At 49.6% G+C, this 17,472-nt stretch overlaps 1 protein-coding gene across 1 annotated transcript in view; it reads left to right on the top strand.

The window, feature by feature from the left end:
* Positions 1–7,065: 7,065 nt before the first annotated feature.
* Positions 7,066–17,472, top strand: part of CLCN7 (chloride voltage-gated channel 7) — a 50,724-nt gene continuing 40,317 nt past the window's right edge. The window contains exon 1 of the mRNA XM_026650671.2: positions 7,066–7,269. Coding sequence (XP_026506456.1) covers positions 7,129–7,269 — 141 coding nt within the window. The 5' untranslated portion in view covers positions 7,066–7,128. The remainder of the gene's footprint in view (positions 7,270–17,472) is intronic.

Below are 17,472 nucleotides of genomic sequence, written 5' to 3'. Positions count from 1 at the left end.
GATTGTTCCTAGGGCTCCCTGCAAGACCTCCCTGGCTCTGCCCCGAGTTCCCTCTCCCTAAAGGGCCACCCCACCTCTCCGAGTCCGATGAAGTTCAAAAACAGCATGTGCCGCAGTGAAGCAGCAATTCGTGCAGGGCTCTAACCTGGCTAACGGCAGGTCAACAGCCGATCCCTGCCTCTTTGTTCAGCCCTAGCCCTGGCTACATCCCCCTGTGGTGCCAAACACCCAAACCAAACGGCCTTGATCTAATCCTGAATGAGAGCTGGACGGTTAAACTGGACAGAAACAGCAATGGTGCCTTTCCCCTGGCCCAAGCTCTTCTTCTGAAACGGCCTCAAGTCTAAAGCGCCTTGGAGAGTCTGGCTGCTGTGGTTGCAGCCTCAAACAGCTCCAATAAGCTACCAACCTGCTCCAGTATAACAGGTACCCACTGCATCCAGCCTGGCCTTGGGAAGCCACAGGAGTGTGTGGAGAGGGGAGTGTGGAGGCTGTGTGCGGGCTGGTGGTTTAGCTGAGGTACCTCCACAATAACCTGTACGTGGTACTGCAGCTGGCTGGAGCAATGCTGCATCTCTCTCGTGACCGCGAGGCCTGTGTCTCTTGCAGCTGGGATCTGGCAACATTTCAAATAAAGAAGGAAACAATCAAATGGGTCTGTGTGTAAAGCACAAACTGCCCAAGTAAACAGCAAAAATGGGGACAGGCAGGGGAGATTTTTAAGATCATTTCAACTTGAAAAGGACAGCATCAGCTTGACATTTAGTCAGTTTCAGAACATGCTGTCGAAAGCCTTTTGGGTTCTGTCCCTGCTGACCCCAGGGGGTTTCACTGCCACGTATTTTCCGCTTTAAAAGAAATTGTTTTCTCCTGTTGCTGGATGAAAATCTCACCCAGGCAGTCCTGGAAACTGACTATTGTGGAACGGTGAAATTGATGATGCACAGAGTGCTGTCAAATGGACACTGTACACAGAACTGGAAAAATAGAGAAAAGCCTCATTTTCTGGCTAATTTCTCGCCATTACGGTGACATTAGCTGCCACTTCTAGCAAGCAGGTAAAACATTCAAGAGAAAAGTGATGGGTTTAAGTTGAGCATGTCCCTTTAATCATCTAAGGTGTTAGTAACATGCCCGAGGAGCGGTGTCTGTTTTTACATTGACCCTGCCCCTTTCCATCATGTTTACAAGCTTGAGGGTCATTTTATTCTTAAAATCAAAGGGCCAGTCAGAGGCATGTTCCAACCCCAAGAACGTATGGTCATGGGCTAGCTCCCCAGCCAAAGGCTCCGCCCTGCAAGGTGCTGGCTGGGTCCCTTTAACTCCTGTGAATGTCAGTGGGAAGTGAAGGCACCTGGCACCTCCAGAAATTGCTCAGCACTGTACAGAATCAAGCCGTATCACTGGCGGGTGCTTGTCAGGTGCCCCGTATGGCCCGTCAGTGACATGATTCATTGATGTATCAGCAATGGGGGAAGATCATCAGGATGGAAACAGGCAGCAGTGACTGGGAATGACCCAAAAGACTTGGGGCCTTTAGTCACTATCGCTCCTGCTCTGCTGCTGCTTTTCTCCTCTTTATTTCTCTTCTCTCCTCAGTGACACTAGCTCGGCTCCCAAAACAGCGATTCTGCTCTGGTCCTCACATCCTGCCCTGCCCTGGAGGCAGCGCCCCTTCTCCTACACTTTTATTAAACAGTCTGCTCTCTCTATTTCCCCCATTAGCTCGGTATTGCTGCTTAAAGGCAGAGCATGGCAATGCACAGGGCCAGTGCTACCATTAAGGCAAACTAGGCGGTTGCCTAGGGTGCCAAGGTATGGGGGCGCCAAAAAGTGGTGCCCCCAATTTTTTTTTACAGCGCTCCTACACCCCCTCCCCGAGCACGTGGTCGCCGCTCCACTTCTCCCGCCTCCCAGGCTTGCAGCACCAATCAGCTGTTTGGCGCTGCAAGCCTGGGAGGGGAGGAGAATTAGAGCGGGGGCGGCGTGCTCGGGGAGGAGGCGGAGCAGAGGTGAGCTGGGGTGGGGAGCTGCCGCACAGCTCCCCGGGGGGGGGAGCTGCGGCGGGGGGGAGCGCCTCAGGGCGGAAGGGGGGAGCGGGGAGCTGCCGCAGGGCTGGGGTAGGGGCGCAAGGTGGAAGTTTCGCCTAGGGCGCGAAACTTCCTTGCACCGGCCCTGGCAATGCAGTGGGCTAGTGCTGGCCAGCTCCAGCTGTCTCGCTCCTAGCTCTCTCACCTTGCGGGCCAGGGTCGGAGTCTCCTGCATGTTTAAATGCAGCTTGGAGTGACCCTGATGTTCTGCAATAGTCACTGGCACCTCAGGAAGTGTTTGTTACTGTGGGAAAGTGACACCCCCTCAGAAGCTATTACATTCATGGCATCCAAGCAGCCATACCCAGAACTGCTCTGAGGATTTGCCAGCTTGCTACGTCCTGGTCGTCTCCACTAATGAGAGGCCAATCGGTGGTTCTGTTTTTCATGTCCATGGCAGACAAGAGCAGGCAGCCCAGCGCGGGGCTGGTCACTATCATGGATCTGTGTCTGGAGGAGACAAGGCAAAGGTCTTCTCTGAAGAGGCTGGTCCCATCCCGTGCACTGAAGGTCTAGGGGTGATTGGGAGCTTTGAGTGGCAGCCTGCTCCCCGATTGTGAAAAACAAGTGGGCAAGAGTTGTGTCCTCTGCAGGCTGGATTAGTAATGCCTTCCTGTGTGGGGGAGGGAGGGAGGAAGGTGCCAGACTGTGTGGGTGGAGAGGGGAAACACATGGGCACGTTCTATATGGCAAAGGTGGGGGTGTGAAGGCCCACCAGGCTGTCTAGCTCAGATTGCTCTGCCCATAACACCCCAGTGACCCACATGATGAAGCACCATTTATATGCATAAGTGAGACCTTTGCATGTGGCCCAAGTTCTCTGAGACTGGTACAAACAGCAGAACACACCAGAGAAGGGCCATGGAGCATCTTACACCAGCAGCACAAGGGGCAGCGGAGGGCATCCGAAGGGAGGGGAAACATACACAGATTCTTAACAGTAACTAGAACTAATGGGAAAAAAATCACGAACTTATTGGAAAACGCTGTTTCATTTCAACTAAAATGTCGTGAAATTGTTGCATTTTGGCTACATTTTGTTTAGAAAAAAATGGGGGGGGGGGGGGGGGGGGGCGGAGTTCCTGCTTCAACACTTTTGGGAATGAAAAGTTTCAACTTTTCATGTTAAATATGACTTTTTGTTTCAAAATGAGTGTATTAAAAACTTTAAAAGGGGTCAAAATTGAAACAAAACCAATGTATCCAAGTGCACCGTTGTGACTGAACCAAAATGAATTTTGTTTTGAATTTCATTTTGTGAACAATTTTGATGATTTTGTCCCAGTGTGGGATTAATTTTCCCCCCAAAATCTCAACATTTTTCAGTGGCTGGAAAATCCATCTTCCGACCAGCTCCCTGGGTCTTGCTGAAACCACACCTCTGTCTGGTCTGGTGGGTGAACACCGGCTGACTTCAGTCACCAGGCTCGACTTGAGGATTGCTGCACAGTTTGCGTCTGATGGGGAATTGGAGGGTGACGTGCGGGGCCCTTTGCAGACACACCTCACTGCAGACCATGGGCCACAGTCTTTTTAAAGAGAGTACTGGGACCCATCTCTTCATATTCCCTAAAGGCAGGGGGCGTCAAGGAGGATTTTACCTCTTGAGGCTTTCAAGCTGGGGGGTGGGTACTCGGCGGGCTCAAATGTTTCAGTCACAGTCAGATTTCATGCCGCGCTATGCCTGAGTGCAGGACTCTGCACTTGTCCTTGTTGAACCTCATCAGATTTCTTTTGTCCCAATCCTCTAATTTGTCTAGGTCCCCTGTATCCTATCCCTACCCTCCAGCGTATCACTCCTCCCAGTTTAGTGTCATCTGCAAACTTGCTGAGGGTGCAGTCCACGCCATCCTCCAGACCATTAATGAAGATATTGAACAAAACCGGCCCCAGGACCGACCCTTGAGGCACTCTGCTTGATACCAGCTGCCAACTAGACATGGAGCCATTGATCCCTACCCGTTGAGCCCGACGATCTAGCCAGTTTTCTATCCACCTTATAGTCCATTCATCCAGCCCATACTTCTTTAACTTGCTGGCAAGAATACTGTGGGAGACGGTATCAAAAGCTTTGCTAAAGTCAAGGAATAACACATCCACTGCTTTCCCCTCATCCACAGACCCAGTTATCTCCTCATAGAAGGCAACTGGGTTAGTCAGGCATGACTTACCCTTGGTGAATCCATGCTGACCGTTCCTGATCACTTTCCTCTCCTCTAAGTGCTTCAGAATTGATTCCTTGAGGACCTGCCTCATGATTTTTCCAGGGACTGAGGTGAGACTGACTGGCCTGTAGTTCCCTGGATCCTCCTTCTTCCCTTTTTAAAAGATGGACACTACATTAGCCTTTTTCCAGTCATCCAGGACCTCCCCCAATCACCATGAATTTTCAAAGATAAAGGCCAATGGCTCTTCAATCACATCCACCAGCTCCTTTAGCACCCTCTGATGCAGCGCATCCGGCCCCACGGACTTGTGCTCATCCAGCTTTTCTAAATAGTCCTGAACCACTTCTTTCTCCACAGAGGGCTGGTCACCTCCTCCCCATGCTGTGCTGCCCAGTGCAATAGTCTGGGAGCTGACCTTGTTCGTGAAGACAGAGGCAAAAAAAGCATTGAGTACATTAGCTTTTTCCACATCCTCTGTCACTTGGTTGCCTCCCTCATTCAGTAAGGGGCCTACACTTTCCTTGACTTTCTTCTTGTTGCTAACATACCTGAAGAAACCCTTCTTGTTACTCTTAACATCTCTTGCTTGCTGCAACTCCAAGTGCGATTTGGCCTTCCTGATTTCACTCCTGCATGCCTGAGCAATATTTTTATACTCCTCCCTGGTCATTTGTCCAATCTTCCACTTCTTGTAAGCTTCTTTTTTGTGTTTAAGATCCGCAAGGATTTCACTGTTAAGCCAAGCTGGTCGCCTGCCATATGTACTATTCTTTCTACACATCAGGATGGTTTGTTCCTGCAACCTCAATAAGGATTCTTTAAAATACAGCCAGCTCTCCTGGACTTCTTTCCCCCTCATGTTATTCTCCCAGAGGATCCTGCCCATCAGTTCCCTGAGGGAGTCAAAGTCTGCTTTTCTGACGTCCAGGGTCCATATTCTGCTGCTCTCCTTTTTTCCTCGTGTCAGGATCCTGAACTCGACCATCTCATGGTCACTGCCTCCCAGGTTCCCATCCACTTTTGCTTCCCCTACTAATTCTTCCCTGTTTGTGAGCAGCAGGTCAAGAAGAGCTCTGCCCCTAGTTGGTTCCTCCGGCACTTGCACCAGGAAATTGTCCCCTATCCTTTCCAAAAACTTCCTGGATTGTCTGTGCGCCGCTGTATTGCTCTCCCAGCAGATATCAGGGTGATTGAAATCTCCCATGAGAACCAGGGCTTGTGATCTAGTAACTTCTGTTAGTTGTCCCCTCAGACTGTTTTTTTCTGACAAAACTAAGTTTCTTCTGAAAATTTCTAACTGCGCCTATTATCGAGTGCTAGAGGCTTTTTTGGAACTAAAGATCCTGGTTTCCATCTCTGCTGATCATTGAAATGTCTGTGGCCATAGCCAGGGCTGACAAGAGTGGGGGGGAAGCCGGTACAAATTACCGAGGCCCAGCGGTCCGGAAGGGGGCCTGGCTTCTCCCCCCTCTTGTTGGCCCTGTTTAGCCGGTCCGCCCTTGCTGGGGGGCCCGAAAAAATTTTTTTCACCAGGGCCCGAACCCGCTCTTGGCGGCCCTGGCCATAGCTTGTTACAGCGTTTCCTCCCATCTGCCTTCCTGCCTGCACTTCTCAGTTTCTCTTCCTTGGCTGTTGTTTTGGTTTCTTGGACAGTGTATTATGTAACTCTGCCACGAGTTCAGGGTCAGTGAAGATACTGTGCAAAACACAGTTGTATTGAACTGTATTGCACAGATGATGCAGAAGAAAACTGTTGGGATAATTTATAACATTGCTGCTTGTGTGAGACCTGACTTGTACAGTAAGGCAGAGCAAAAGAGAATGCATCAAATGCCCTCAACTCTTCCAGCCAAGACAAGAGCATTTTCTTTAGTCCTAGTTTTGTGTGTTCTGCTGGGCTCTTGACATGCCCTAACAATTACTTTCTGCTGGATTCACTGAAGACCTGGTCTTGGGTTGCCATACTGTACTAAAGGATCATGCACAACACGGGGACTGTAGTGTTGTTTAAGCACCGTAGTCCTGATTCTGAGCTGTTACACCAATATGGATCTGGAGTAATTCCACTGAGGTCAGTGAACTCTCTCCAGATTTACTTTCCGCCCCCTCCCAGGGGTGTTACTTTGGATTTACACCAATATAACAGACATCAGAATCAGGCCCCCTGTCTGTAGGATTTTCTGAAAGGTCTTGAAACTGGTTGACATACTTTCAGAGACTGAAATGTCGTTGGCTTCGTTCCTGGTGTAGTGTGACTAACGTCACTGAAATTACATCAGGAATGAATTTGGTCCATGATTATTTGAAGGAATTATGCCAGGTATACACACAACACAAGCCACACACGAAGGGGCAAATTCTGTGCTCCTAAGTCAAGCAAACCTCCCGTTAACTCAAACTAGAGGCCTCGTTGGGTAAGGCCTGCAGAATTGCACATGCACATCCCATAGGTGCAGTGTTTCCACTTCATCTCCCTTGGGATGGGAACATATCCCTTTCATCTGCCCCATGAAGCCCTTTGCTATACAGCCGTGCGTCGGGTGTGCTACTCTGGACCAGGCATTGCACGGCTCCCATTGACCCGAGTGCACACACACAACACAACGAATGGAAGTTACATTGCATGAGACATGAGACACCGACCTGCATGAGACACCTACACTACAGGCACCTTCCGCGCGCGCCAACAGGGAGAAGCCGCCAGACTACAACTCCCATGATGCAACGCTCCCATGGTCTCGGAAGCCGCCGTAGCGCCTGTCACGTGAGCGGCGGCGCTGCCTGCCCCACGGGGTCACATGAGCAGCTCGGAGCCCGATGTGGAGCCCCGAGCGGCAGCTGCCCCTGCCGAGCGCCCCCGGCCCGGCCGCATGGCCAACGTCGCCAAGAAGGTGTCCTGGTCCGGCCGGGACCGCGACGAGGAGGACGAGCCCCCGGCCGCCGGGGAGGCCACCCCGCTGCTGAACGGCGCGAGTCCGGGGGCGGCGGGCGGCCCCCCGCACTCCCGGCCGGTGAGCGAGTGGGGCCGGCTCTCTGCGGGGGCCGGTGTCAGGGGGCCGGGAGCTTCGCGTTGTGGGGCTGCAGGGGGGCTCGCTGAGGGGCCGGGGTCAGCGGGGCTGCGCGGCGGGGAACAGGCAAGCCCAGATCCGGTGCGGGTCCCGCTCATCCCGCCCTGGGGAGGCTGGGTTCGCTCTAGCTGGTGCCCTGCATCCTGCCGAGCTCGCCTGTGGGCAGGGAATGTCCAGTGAGCTCCAAGCCTAGCTGTGTCTCTGCCTCTTGCCCCCGACCCATCCTTGTCTGCTAGCTTCACCCAACCTATTGCCCCAGCTGCGCTCTGCTTATAAACCTCCGTGCTCTAGCCCTGCAGTCCCAGCCACACTTCTTGCAGCTACTTCTCCTCGGTTCTGGGAGCTGCTGTACATCGCAGAGCCTGCCGGAGCTCTGTGTGCCTCCTTTGCTGGAGTTCAGCCAGGGGCTGCACTAATCCCTGGTGCATTAGGGAGGAATGGAATGGAAGCGCCTATAAATGGGTGAAATCTGGCAGAGCCCTGAGATGGGCATTGAGCTGTACAGGCAGGGTCTGGACAAATGCTGGAACATTGCAAAGACAGTGTAGATGATGAAGTGACAAGGGTCCAGGGTGAAATAAATTCTCCTGGTGGCTTATTTGGAGAACAAATGGTTGCTACAGGATCTGTGCAGCCCTGAGGGTGGGGGAGCTTTATGTCCTTAAGAGGGGATTTTGTGTTGAGTGAGTTTAGGGTGCAGAGGATTCATATGGGGAAGGAGGAAGGGTTAGCGATCGGGTTCTGCCTCCTTTAGTCTTGTTGTTGGCTTTCACCTCATGCTGTCTCTCTGGAGAGAGCTCCTTGAAGCTTTCCTTTAGTATTGGAACGTGTCTCCACAGCCTTCAGTGGAATTGGAGAGACCGGGAAGTACTTGGAGCAAGCAGTGACTAACTGGACAGCATCAGTTAGGTGTCAAAATGATTTGGTGGGTAGCTGAGGAGAGGGACTGGCTTACTGGTGGCATGCAAGGTGTCTCATTTTGGATTTCCAGGACTCTTGAATGTGCACTGACCTCTGCAAATGGATGGGGATCTGAGCTTTGCTTCCCAAAGGGGCCCCTGCCCTTGTTGTAGGGCAGGGGTGGGCAAACTTTTTGGCCTGAGGGCCACATCTCAGTATGGAAATTGTATGGAGGGCTGGCTGGGGCAGGGGATTCGGGCGCACGGGGGGGATGAGGGTTCCGGCTGATGGTGCAGACTCTGGGGTGGGGCTGGGGATGAGGGGTTTGGGGTGCAGGAGGGTGCTCTGGGTTGGGATCAAAGGGTTTGGAGGGCGATCAGGGCTAGGGCTGAGGCAGGGGGTTGGGGCGCAGGGGTGGTTCGGGGTGCAGGATCTGGGCGGTGCTTATCTGAAGTGGCTCCTGGAAACAGCGTCCCTTCCCCGCTCCAGCTCCCACGTGGAGGCGGGGCCACGCTGCTCTGTGTACTGCCCCGTCCGCAGGCACTGCCCCTGCAGATCCCATTGGCCATGGTTCCTGGCCAATGGGAGATGCAGAGCCGGCGCTTGGGGTGGGGGCAGCGTGTGGAGCCCCCTGGCTTCCCCTGCTTCCAGGAGCCACACTGAGCTGCTGCATGCGTGGAGTGGAGCAAGGCAAGCCCCGCTCCCTGGCTGGAGCACTGGAGTGGGGAAAGCTCCCAAACCTGCTCCCCAGCGGGAACTCGAGGGCCGGATTAAAAGGTCCGACGGGCTGGATGCAGCCTGCGGGCCGGAGTTTGTCCACCCCTGTTTTAGAGTCACTCTCTGTCATCCTTGGGAGACTGTACTTGGATAATTATTTAAGAGGGGGTGTAGAATTCCTTGCTGCCTAAGATTTGGATCCATGTTCTCATTAGGGTGCTCAGCCAGCGACGACCTGAGGGGGTGGGGAAATCAAGCAGAAATTGTGGAAATATCATGGTAGAAGAGCAACTCTGCTGCGCCCTTCCTTCCTCAGGGAAGAGAAACTTTATGCCTTCAGTTACAGCACAGTCCTGAGTACCTGTCACTATTCACTGCTCAGTCTTGGACAGGTCAGTCTTTCTTGTGTCTGAGTCAACCAAACTGGATTAAAAAGCAGAACTTTACAAGTCACCAGATAGTGAGCTGAGATTTCCTATTGCAGAGCGATACTGGAACAGAGCTGTAGTCAGGCTACGGATGACTAGGACAACCAGCAAGGAAAAACACAGCACATGGAGCTGATTCATACAATGTGTTTCTCATGTCACTGTGACAAGTGCCTAGCTGATCGCTGTACTTGGTGAGCACAGCTTATGAGACAGGCTGCTGACCCCCCAAGAGGAGCAGTGTTGCTGTGCGGGGTTGCTGTGGCATGGCAATAAAACAAATGGGGTGGGTGGAAGAGGAATACTTTCAGGAGCTACTAACCATTTCTTAGTGATTATCCTTTTTAAATATAATGGATACAGGAAATCTTCATTTCAAAGTCATGGTCTCTGCTCATGTGTAACCTGTGAATTTTTGGCTGATCAGGGTGTGACCAGTAAGAAGTAGCAGGGTCTATAACAGGGATCGGCAACCTTTGGCACACGGCCCATCAGGGAAATCCGCTGGCGGGCTGGGACGGTTTGTTTACCTGCAGCGTCCGCAGGTTCGACTGATCGCAGCTCCCACTGGCTGCGGTTTGCTGTTCCAGGCCAATGGGGGCTGCGGGAAGCGGAGGCCAGCACATCCCTCGGCCTGCGCCGCTTCCCGCGGCCCCCATTGGCCTGGAATGGCAAACTGTGGCCAGTGGGAGCTGCGATCAGTCGAACCTGCGGACGCTGCAGGTAAACAAACCGTCCCGGCCCGCCAGCGGATTTCCCTGATGGGCCGTGTGCCAAAGGTTGTCAATCCCTGGTCTATAAGCATGGAGAATGGGACCAGTACGTTATGTACTACCCTTTTAATGGGCTCCTTATCCTCCCCATTACTGTTGGGCCCTGCCAGCTTTCTACAACACTCTCAGCTGCAGGCCAGAAGCAATGAACTGGGGAGATTACCCCAATTCTTACTTAAAAGCATATGTTTGTGTGGGAGTGACCTAGCAGGCTGGTTCTGGGCCTGCTCTCCAGGGTGAGGCAAGGGCTTGAGCAGCTGAGCACAGGAAAATCGAACTCTTTAAATGGCGACTCATTTAATCTCATGCAGCACATGGGGTAAAGGAAATACTGTCGTTTTCTCAAGACACAACTAACTGCCATAAGATCTCACAGAGGCCAGGAGCTGTGTGGGATTAAAAGGGATGAGCTGTTTAGGGATATGCTTATCCATATAGTTATAGAATGAATATGCACATGTTGAATTCAAAGGAGATAAACTCTTCTGTTTCAGAGCAAGAGCCATTCACTGACTGGCAGGGTTAGGAAGATACTCTGTGTGAGCTGATTATTCCATAACCAGCTTCTATGAAGCTTCTTGCATTCTCCTGAGGGCCCTGGTACTGGCAATCATCAGGACAATACTGAGTGAGGGGGCCCTGGGGTCTGAACTGGCATGGTGGTTCCTATGTTCTACATCTCTAAGCACGTGCACACGATTCAGATCATATGAATATGCTCATAACGCTGAAACACTTGAATCTTGGGCACATCTCCTCAATTTGGCGATTTCAAGATACCTGAGAAGTGCTTGGACAGTTCAGCTGGATGTGCTTAACACCTGATACTAGGATAAAGGGATCTTTTTATAAAACACTCCTCTTGTTTCTCCTTCCTTGCCATTCAACTGGATCGGCTCTGATATTTTTCCAAGCTAGCTCACAAATTGAATATTAAATATTCAAACACGCTGATGCCCAGGCAGGAAGCAATCCTAATTCTCAGGCAGGAAGCAATGTTATTCTGAGAAATGCAGATCAAGAGCCTGCCTTCTATCCCACATGGATAAAAGCAAACTTTATGGTGGTGATGACTTGTCATGTGCCTGCTGTGCCTTTCATTTTGTCTTTTTGCTTTTCTTGAGAGTAACTTTTTTGGGGAGGGGAGAAGGGTAGGTTGGCAGATGGATTTGTCAAACGATGTGTGGGATCCTTGGTCCCGAATACTCAGCCTACCGTGCAACAGATACAACGTTGTTGTATGAGTCTGTAGGCTGGTGGGATGCTAATATCTGTATTAATCTGTGTATGCTTATTTTGATTAGCTGCATACTTGTTTAGGAGCTCAGATAGCAAGATGTAAAATGCTGCAATGAGGGAATAGCACCAGAGGTCTTCCTGCTGGCTATAATTAGAGGCGTCCTGGATGTGTCTCCTCCGGGGGGAAGGAAGAAAGGTCTGTACCTGTATTAGAGAAAACAAAAATTCCTGAGGAGTCTTGGAGTAGTTCATGCCTAGGACTGTTAGCCTTTAGGGTCAATGGGGCTGGGGAGTATACCTGCCTACTCACCTGTTGGGAGTGAGCGCTTAGCGTTGAGCTGACTTCTTGAGTCTGCAGACAGTTTCAGGGTTGCTGAACATAATTTCCCAAGGTGATATTAACAACACTCTGGTCAGTTTCACTTCAGCCTTGTAGGCAGCAGTGAAACAGCCAGGACCACTTCAGGTTTATGCTTCTGCTGAGGAGAGCTCTGGGGAGCAGCGGAGGCAGAACCTGGAGTATTTCCAGAGAGAGGGGCCCCAAAACTGGAGGAGGGTTTGAGTTTCAGATGACTGATCTCTTCACCTCATGGGTAGTTCCCAGGAGGTTGTGGGATTGGGGGGGGGGGCGGGAGGGGGAGGGAGAGGGGTAAGGAAGAATATAAAAACAGCTATACTGGCTCAGAACAATTGTCTGTCTAGCCCAGCATCCTGTCTCCAGAGTGGCCAGTACGAGGACTTCGTGGGGAGTGTACAGTGTTGAAGTAACTGACCCCTGTCTTCCCCTTCTGGCTTTTGGCAGTCAGAGGTTTAAGGTTGCCTGAGCATGGTGGTATATTCCTGACCATTTTGGCTAGTAGCTATTGATAGACCTATCCTCCAGGAACTTATATAGTTATTTTTTTAAACTATTAAGTTTTGGCCATCACAACATCCCATAGCAAGGAGTTCCACATTGTGTGGAAAAAGTACTTCCTCTTCTTTGTATTAAAACTGATGCCTATTAATTTCATCAGCTGGCCTCTGGCTTTTGTATTGTGGGAAAGGGTAAATGACACTTCTCTAGTCACTCTTCTCACACCATTTGTGATTTTTTTGTAGACCTCTGTCATGTCCCGTCCCCCCCTCTGCCCCCCTTAGTCCTGTTCTACGCTGAACAGCTGTCATCTTTTCAAAGGGCAAGACCTTGCCTTCCAGCAGCCAGAGCAGGAATGGATTTGTCAGCTGTTTGATAACCAGAGGCTGGTACCAAAGATACAGGCCCCTAGCATGGCCCAGGGGTAGCACCTTGATATGAATTCAGGCATCCTGGCCCATTCTCAGCAGTTGCGGATGGCAGGAGTACAGGGCGTCTCACAAGGTGTTGTGCATGGAGGCTGGGGCCGGGGCCGGGGCAGATATTCTCTTCATGTTAGCCTTTGGGTGGTAGGTTTCTGCTAAAGTCTCCTAGCCTTGGGATTTGATACAAACTTTGGGGCCTGTCAGGACTGTAGCTTTGTGCTGCCTGTGATAGAAGCTCACTAGCAAATGAAATATGGGCATCATTACTTTTTCAGCTAGTATTTCAGCAATGGTAACACGCTTTCCTGTAAAAATCAAATATTTCATAACTGCAGCTTCGCAAGCTAGTTGCCATTCTATTGCCATACCCATTCAGCATCTGACTAGGAACTCTAACTTAGCCTGAGTTTACAGGAAGGGCCCGGAGGACTGAATCTTTATCTTTCTTTATCTTGTCTCCCATAGAATCCGCCAGTCTGTATGATGTCTGTGTGGTCATTCAAATTGCTGCATGGAGGTGTATGGGGACACAGCTTTTTTTTAATGTTCTGTGTGATCCAGAGCCAGGCTGTTGGCATGTGATGGTGCAGAGGATAAGGAAAGGAAATAATTCATGTCCTGTGACCCTTCTCTGGAAATAAAAAAACCCTCCGATAACATTTCCCAGGCAGTGGCCTAGTTTACTCATCAACAACAGAAGTTGAGTCAAATGCTTCTTGTTTGTGGTTCTTCAGAGCAAAGTTGGGAGCCTATAAAAAGTTTGCTGTGTACACAGTCGTAGTGTTCTGTCAATGTTTTTGTTCATTAGCTCTGATTGAAGTCATGCCATTATTCACAGGCAGGGATTGCTTCATGGCTAGTCAGCCTGGAAGGTAGAACACTGGTACGGTAGCTACCATGCATGGTGCATATAATATAGTTTGGCTGAATATAGGCCATTTACTTCTGCCTACATCTAATCTTGTGGATTCTCATTGTTGGGGGTTGTAACCCATCTGCCGGGCGTAGGGCTCACTAGCTCTGCTCCTGGGTGAGTCAGTCCTTGCTGGGCAAGATGCTACTAGCTATGTTGGTCTCCTTGCCAATCAATACCACACTGGTTCAACCATACTATAATAGTGGACCCTTTGTCATTGCTCATGTCATTATATACAGCACGTCCTGTGGGGTAGGAAATTATTTTTGAGTGCTATTATGACTTGGTGTGCCTGAGCCCACTTATCCACTGACACTTTAAAAACCCTTGCACCCCAATCTGGGTCTATGCTGGTTATGTGATATGTATGTATCTCTTCACCCTTGCAACCGATACCTGTAATCCCTCATAAATCAAGCCTGACCCCAGATGCACAGTACCTTCCCTCTTAACTTGTGTATATTTAATTTTAAACATTAACTTTAATAAAAATTTTAAACTTTAGCCAAACTTTTCTTTCCAATTAAAGTTGCTACTCTGGGTTTGCTACAGGTCCTTTCAGAGAGGTTGTTTTCATAGCAATCAGCCGTTGGACCATGTCCCAGAATGATGTCACCTGAGTCATCTCTTTCTAGAACTTGCAATTAGAAATAAATGAACTGGCCACTGCGCTAGAAACTAGCAGCACCTTACTTGGCAAAATCGGCCAACTTCAGAAGTCTGCGTAGTGAGTGTCTTTATACCACTGAGCTATGGCAGAAACTATCCCAGCTCTTCAGAGATGGTTACCAGGTGCAGTTGCTACAGTTATTCTTTCAGTAAATGCACTACAGAGAAAACATTAAAAAGCCTACCTGCATGCTAATCACCTTCCCAGGGATCCGCCCAACCTAACATGGGCTCTGATAGGAGCCATCCATCAAACCCCCACTGAAGGGAGATTCCTTAAGGTTACCTGTTCATCACAGCTTCAGCTCAGAACAAGCCCACAGTCTTATGGGGCCTCAGTAGGCCCAGTCCTTCCTACCCTTCCCTAAGGACTGGTGCTCTATGTGGAGCAGAAGGCCTGTCCGTTTGCTGGATCAGGAAGAAGGCCCTGAGCCAGTTTAACACCAGGCTATTTATCCAAGAGTCCTTTCTTTGTGGGTTGGTCCGTGGAGAATCCAGTGTGAACCAATATATGCACCTTTCCTGGGGGTGGCTTCAGAGGGCTGATAACCAGGGAAATTACATTAGTATCCCCATCCCTGCTAGAGAAGGCACATCCAGTGCCACAATAACACACACACAGCGAACCCCAACTTAATTCCATAAGGTTTGCCCAGGATATTACAGAATAGTGTCAGTCTTTCGCAGTAACAACCAGTGGTAACATCATACCAGCCAAGTCAGTCATATTTGCTCTCCCCCACCTCTCTTGCGAACATCTGTCAACATGCTGTTCAGGCTGATGGAAAAAGTCCAGTCTGGGCTTAGCACCACTCTAAGCATTATACTGCCCCTAGAATAACCTAGAGGAGAATTCTTCTTCAGAGGGATCCTTTGGTTTTGGGGTTGGAGCCCCAAATGCTGAAGGATCTTCTCTCAGTCTTAATCTGGCCAATGTGCCAGCTTTCATATGGACCCGACATGATTGAACTCCAGAGTATGGGAGTTCAAACTAGCTAGTGCATAGGGTCTCACTTGCATTTACCTAAAGTTCTTTGTGTGTGTGTGTGTGTGTGTGTTTTGTAATTTTTTTTTCCCTCATAATGAAATTTAGAGGTGGAAGCCCAGCTCACCCTTTCTCGGTCAGAGGCCCCTGCAGAAAATACAATTACGTCTTGGTGCTTCCAGTCAGTTCAAGAGCACTTGAGTGTCTAGTCTTTCTACCCTATGCTAAAGCCCCCTCCCCTTTACACCGTAAGCTCTTTAGGGCAAGGATTGCGTTGCCCTCTCTCTGTTCAGCACCTAGCCCAACAAGGCCTCAGTCCAGATCAGGGGCCTCTAGGTGCGACACTGATGTAAATGCTTCCCACATGCAAACGAATGTTTGTTGCAAAGTCAAGCACTTAAAATGCCATGTTTATGGCTGCCTTTGCAACCTGAGTTCTGTCCCCTGGGGGAGTCTAGCCTGTGCACTGAGTGAGGCAGGAGTTCTGTTCAAGAAAAAATAGTATGTGGTCATGTAATTAAAGAGACTAGTAATGCATACACGTAGGGGGGGGGGGTCAAATTAAGGCTACACGAGCAACCTTTGTTAAAAGTAGATCTTGTATAACTTCTGTTCCTTTAAAAGAAAAGAGTTAAAAACGACTAACAACCTCCCCCATCGTGCATCAGCAGCAGGTTTGAGCTACAGGACTGACTACATTAGCAAACTTTTCCTGCTGGCAGCTGTCCCTGGGCTGGGCTGCTGGTGCCATGGGCTGGGTCTAGGGGAGCCCCCAGCCCGTCATTCTTTCTCCCCTCTGATAAGTGCTGGGGGAGTTGCTGCCCCATGTGATGCCCCTGGTGGGAAGAGGGGATGGGCTGCTGGGAAGATGTGCCAAGTCCAGGGAGGCATGTGGGAGGCCCAGCTCTTTCTCATCTCCTCTCCCACTGCTACAGCTCCCAGGTCATTCCAGCGCAGTGGTGGCGTGGGCCCAGCTGTAGAATGTTCATTCAGTTATTTTGGTAGGCTGCCAACATTTCCCTGGGGAAGCAAGCGAGAGAAGGAAAGAGTGACTTCAGTTTGTATCAGTGTCTCAGCCAAACCCAAATGGAATCAAGAGAGAAAGGAAAAGCACTTCTGTAGCCTGGGGATTTTCTTCCAGCCAAATTTCAATTTAAATACAGTTCAATTTATATCCTGGAAAGCAGGGACTTGAAAAGGATTTAGGGGTCATGGTGGACAAGCAACTCAACAAGAGCTCCCATTGTGATGCTGTGGCAAAAGGGGCTAAGGGGATCCTCGGAGGAGGGGTAGATAAAAATTGACTTGTACACTGAATACTTTTCCTTTTAAATAACCTGATTACAATTACATTTGAAATTGACAGCTGGTTTTAGGGACTACACTTCACTCTGTTAAAATCATTTAAATAAAGTCAGCGAGTCCCCAAATTTTAATTTAGTAAATGGTGTGGCTTTTTTAATTATTTACTGCTTCCCGGGGAAACCATCTCACTTTCTTTGTCAACTCAAGCTTTATAAATGTCACAATGTCATGTTCTGCTGATGTATATAAATTACTTTGTCTGTAGAATGGAGAAATTCTGGTATTTACATTTTTCCAAATGTAAATAACTGTCAGTTTCTGTTGCCCAGAAAAACTTTTGCCTTAATTACTTTTGGTTTCAGTTTAGCTAGCAAATGCAGAGAGCGAGCGAGCGCTTCATTTGGACTAGTAATTCATTCAAAGCTGGCTAAAAATGAGAGGGAATTGAACTAGCAGGAAAACTTGTTTTTATCTTTCAATGTATGAATAAAACCAGGTTGGAGAGGATGAGTGAGATCTATTCAGCATAAAAACATGAAGGGCATGGGGCAGATATTTCAAAGTTACTTAAGCACCAAAACATTTTGAACAAGGTACCTGGTAGGAATATAATTTCTATACTGTATCCTCCTGGTTAGCCAAAAGTACCAATTTTTTTTATAAGGACTACATTTGGTTTCAGTTCAGCATGTTTTAATGGTTAACCACCAATAAAAATGCACCTTTCTTTGTTAATTTTCCTAAAGTGCAAATAAGAACATAAGAACGGCCATACTGGGTCAGACCAATGGTCCATCTAGCCCAGAGTCCTGTCTTCTGACAGTGGCCAATGCCAGGTGCCCCAGAGGGAATGAACAGAGCAGGTAATCATCAAGTGATCCATCCCCTGTCACCCATTCCCAGCTTCTGGCAAATGAGGCCAGGGACAAAACA

Source organism: Terrapene carolina, unplaced genomic scaffold, assembly GCF_002925995.2.
Source record: "Terrapene carolina triunguis isolate 2854851 unplaced genomic scaffold, T_m_triunguis-2.0 Scaffold93, whole genome shotgun sequence".
Taxonomy (NCBI): domain Eukaryota; kingdom Metazoa; phylum Chordata; order Testudines; family Emydidae; genus Terrapene; species Terrapene triunguis.
The sequence above is the reverse complement of the archived record's forward strand: the minus strand, read 5'-3'. Positions and strand labels throughout refer to the sequence as shown.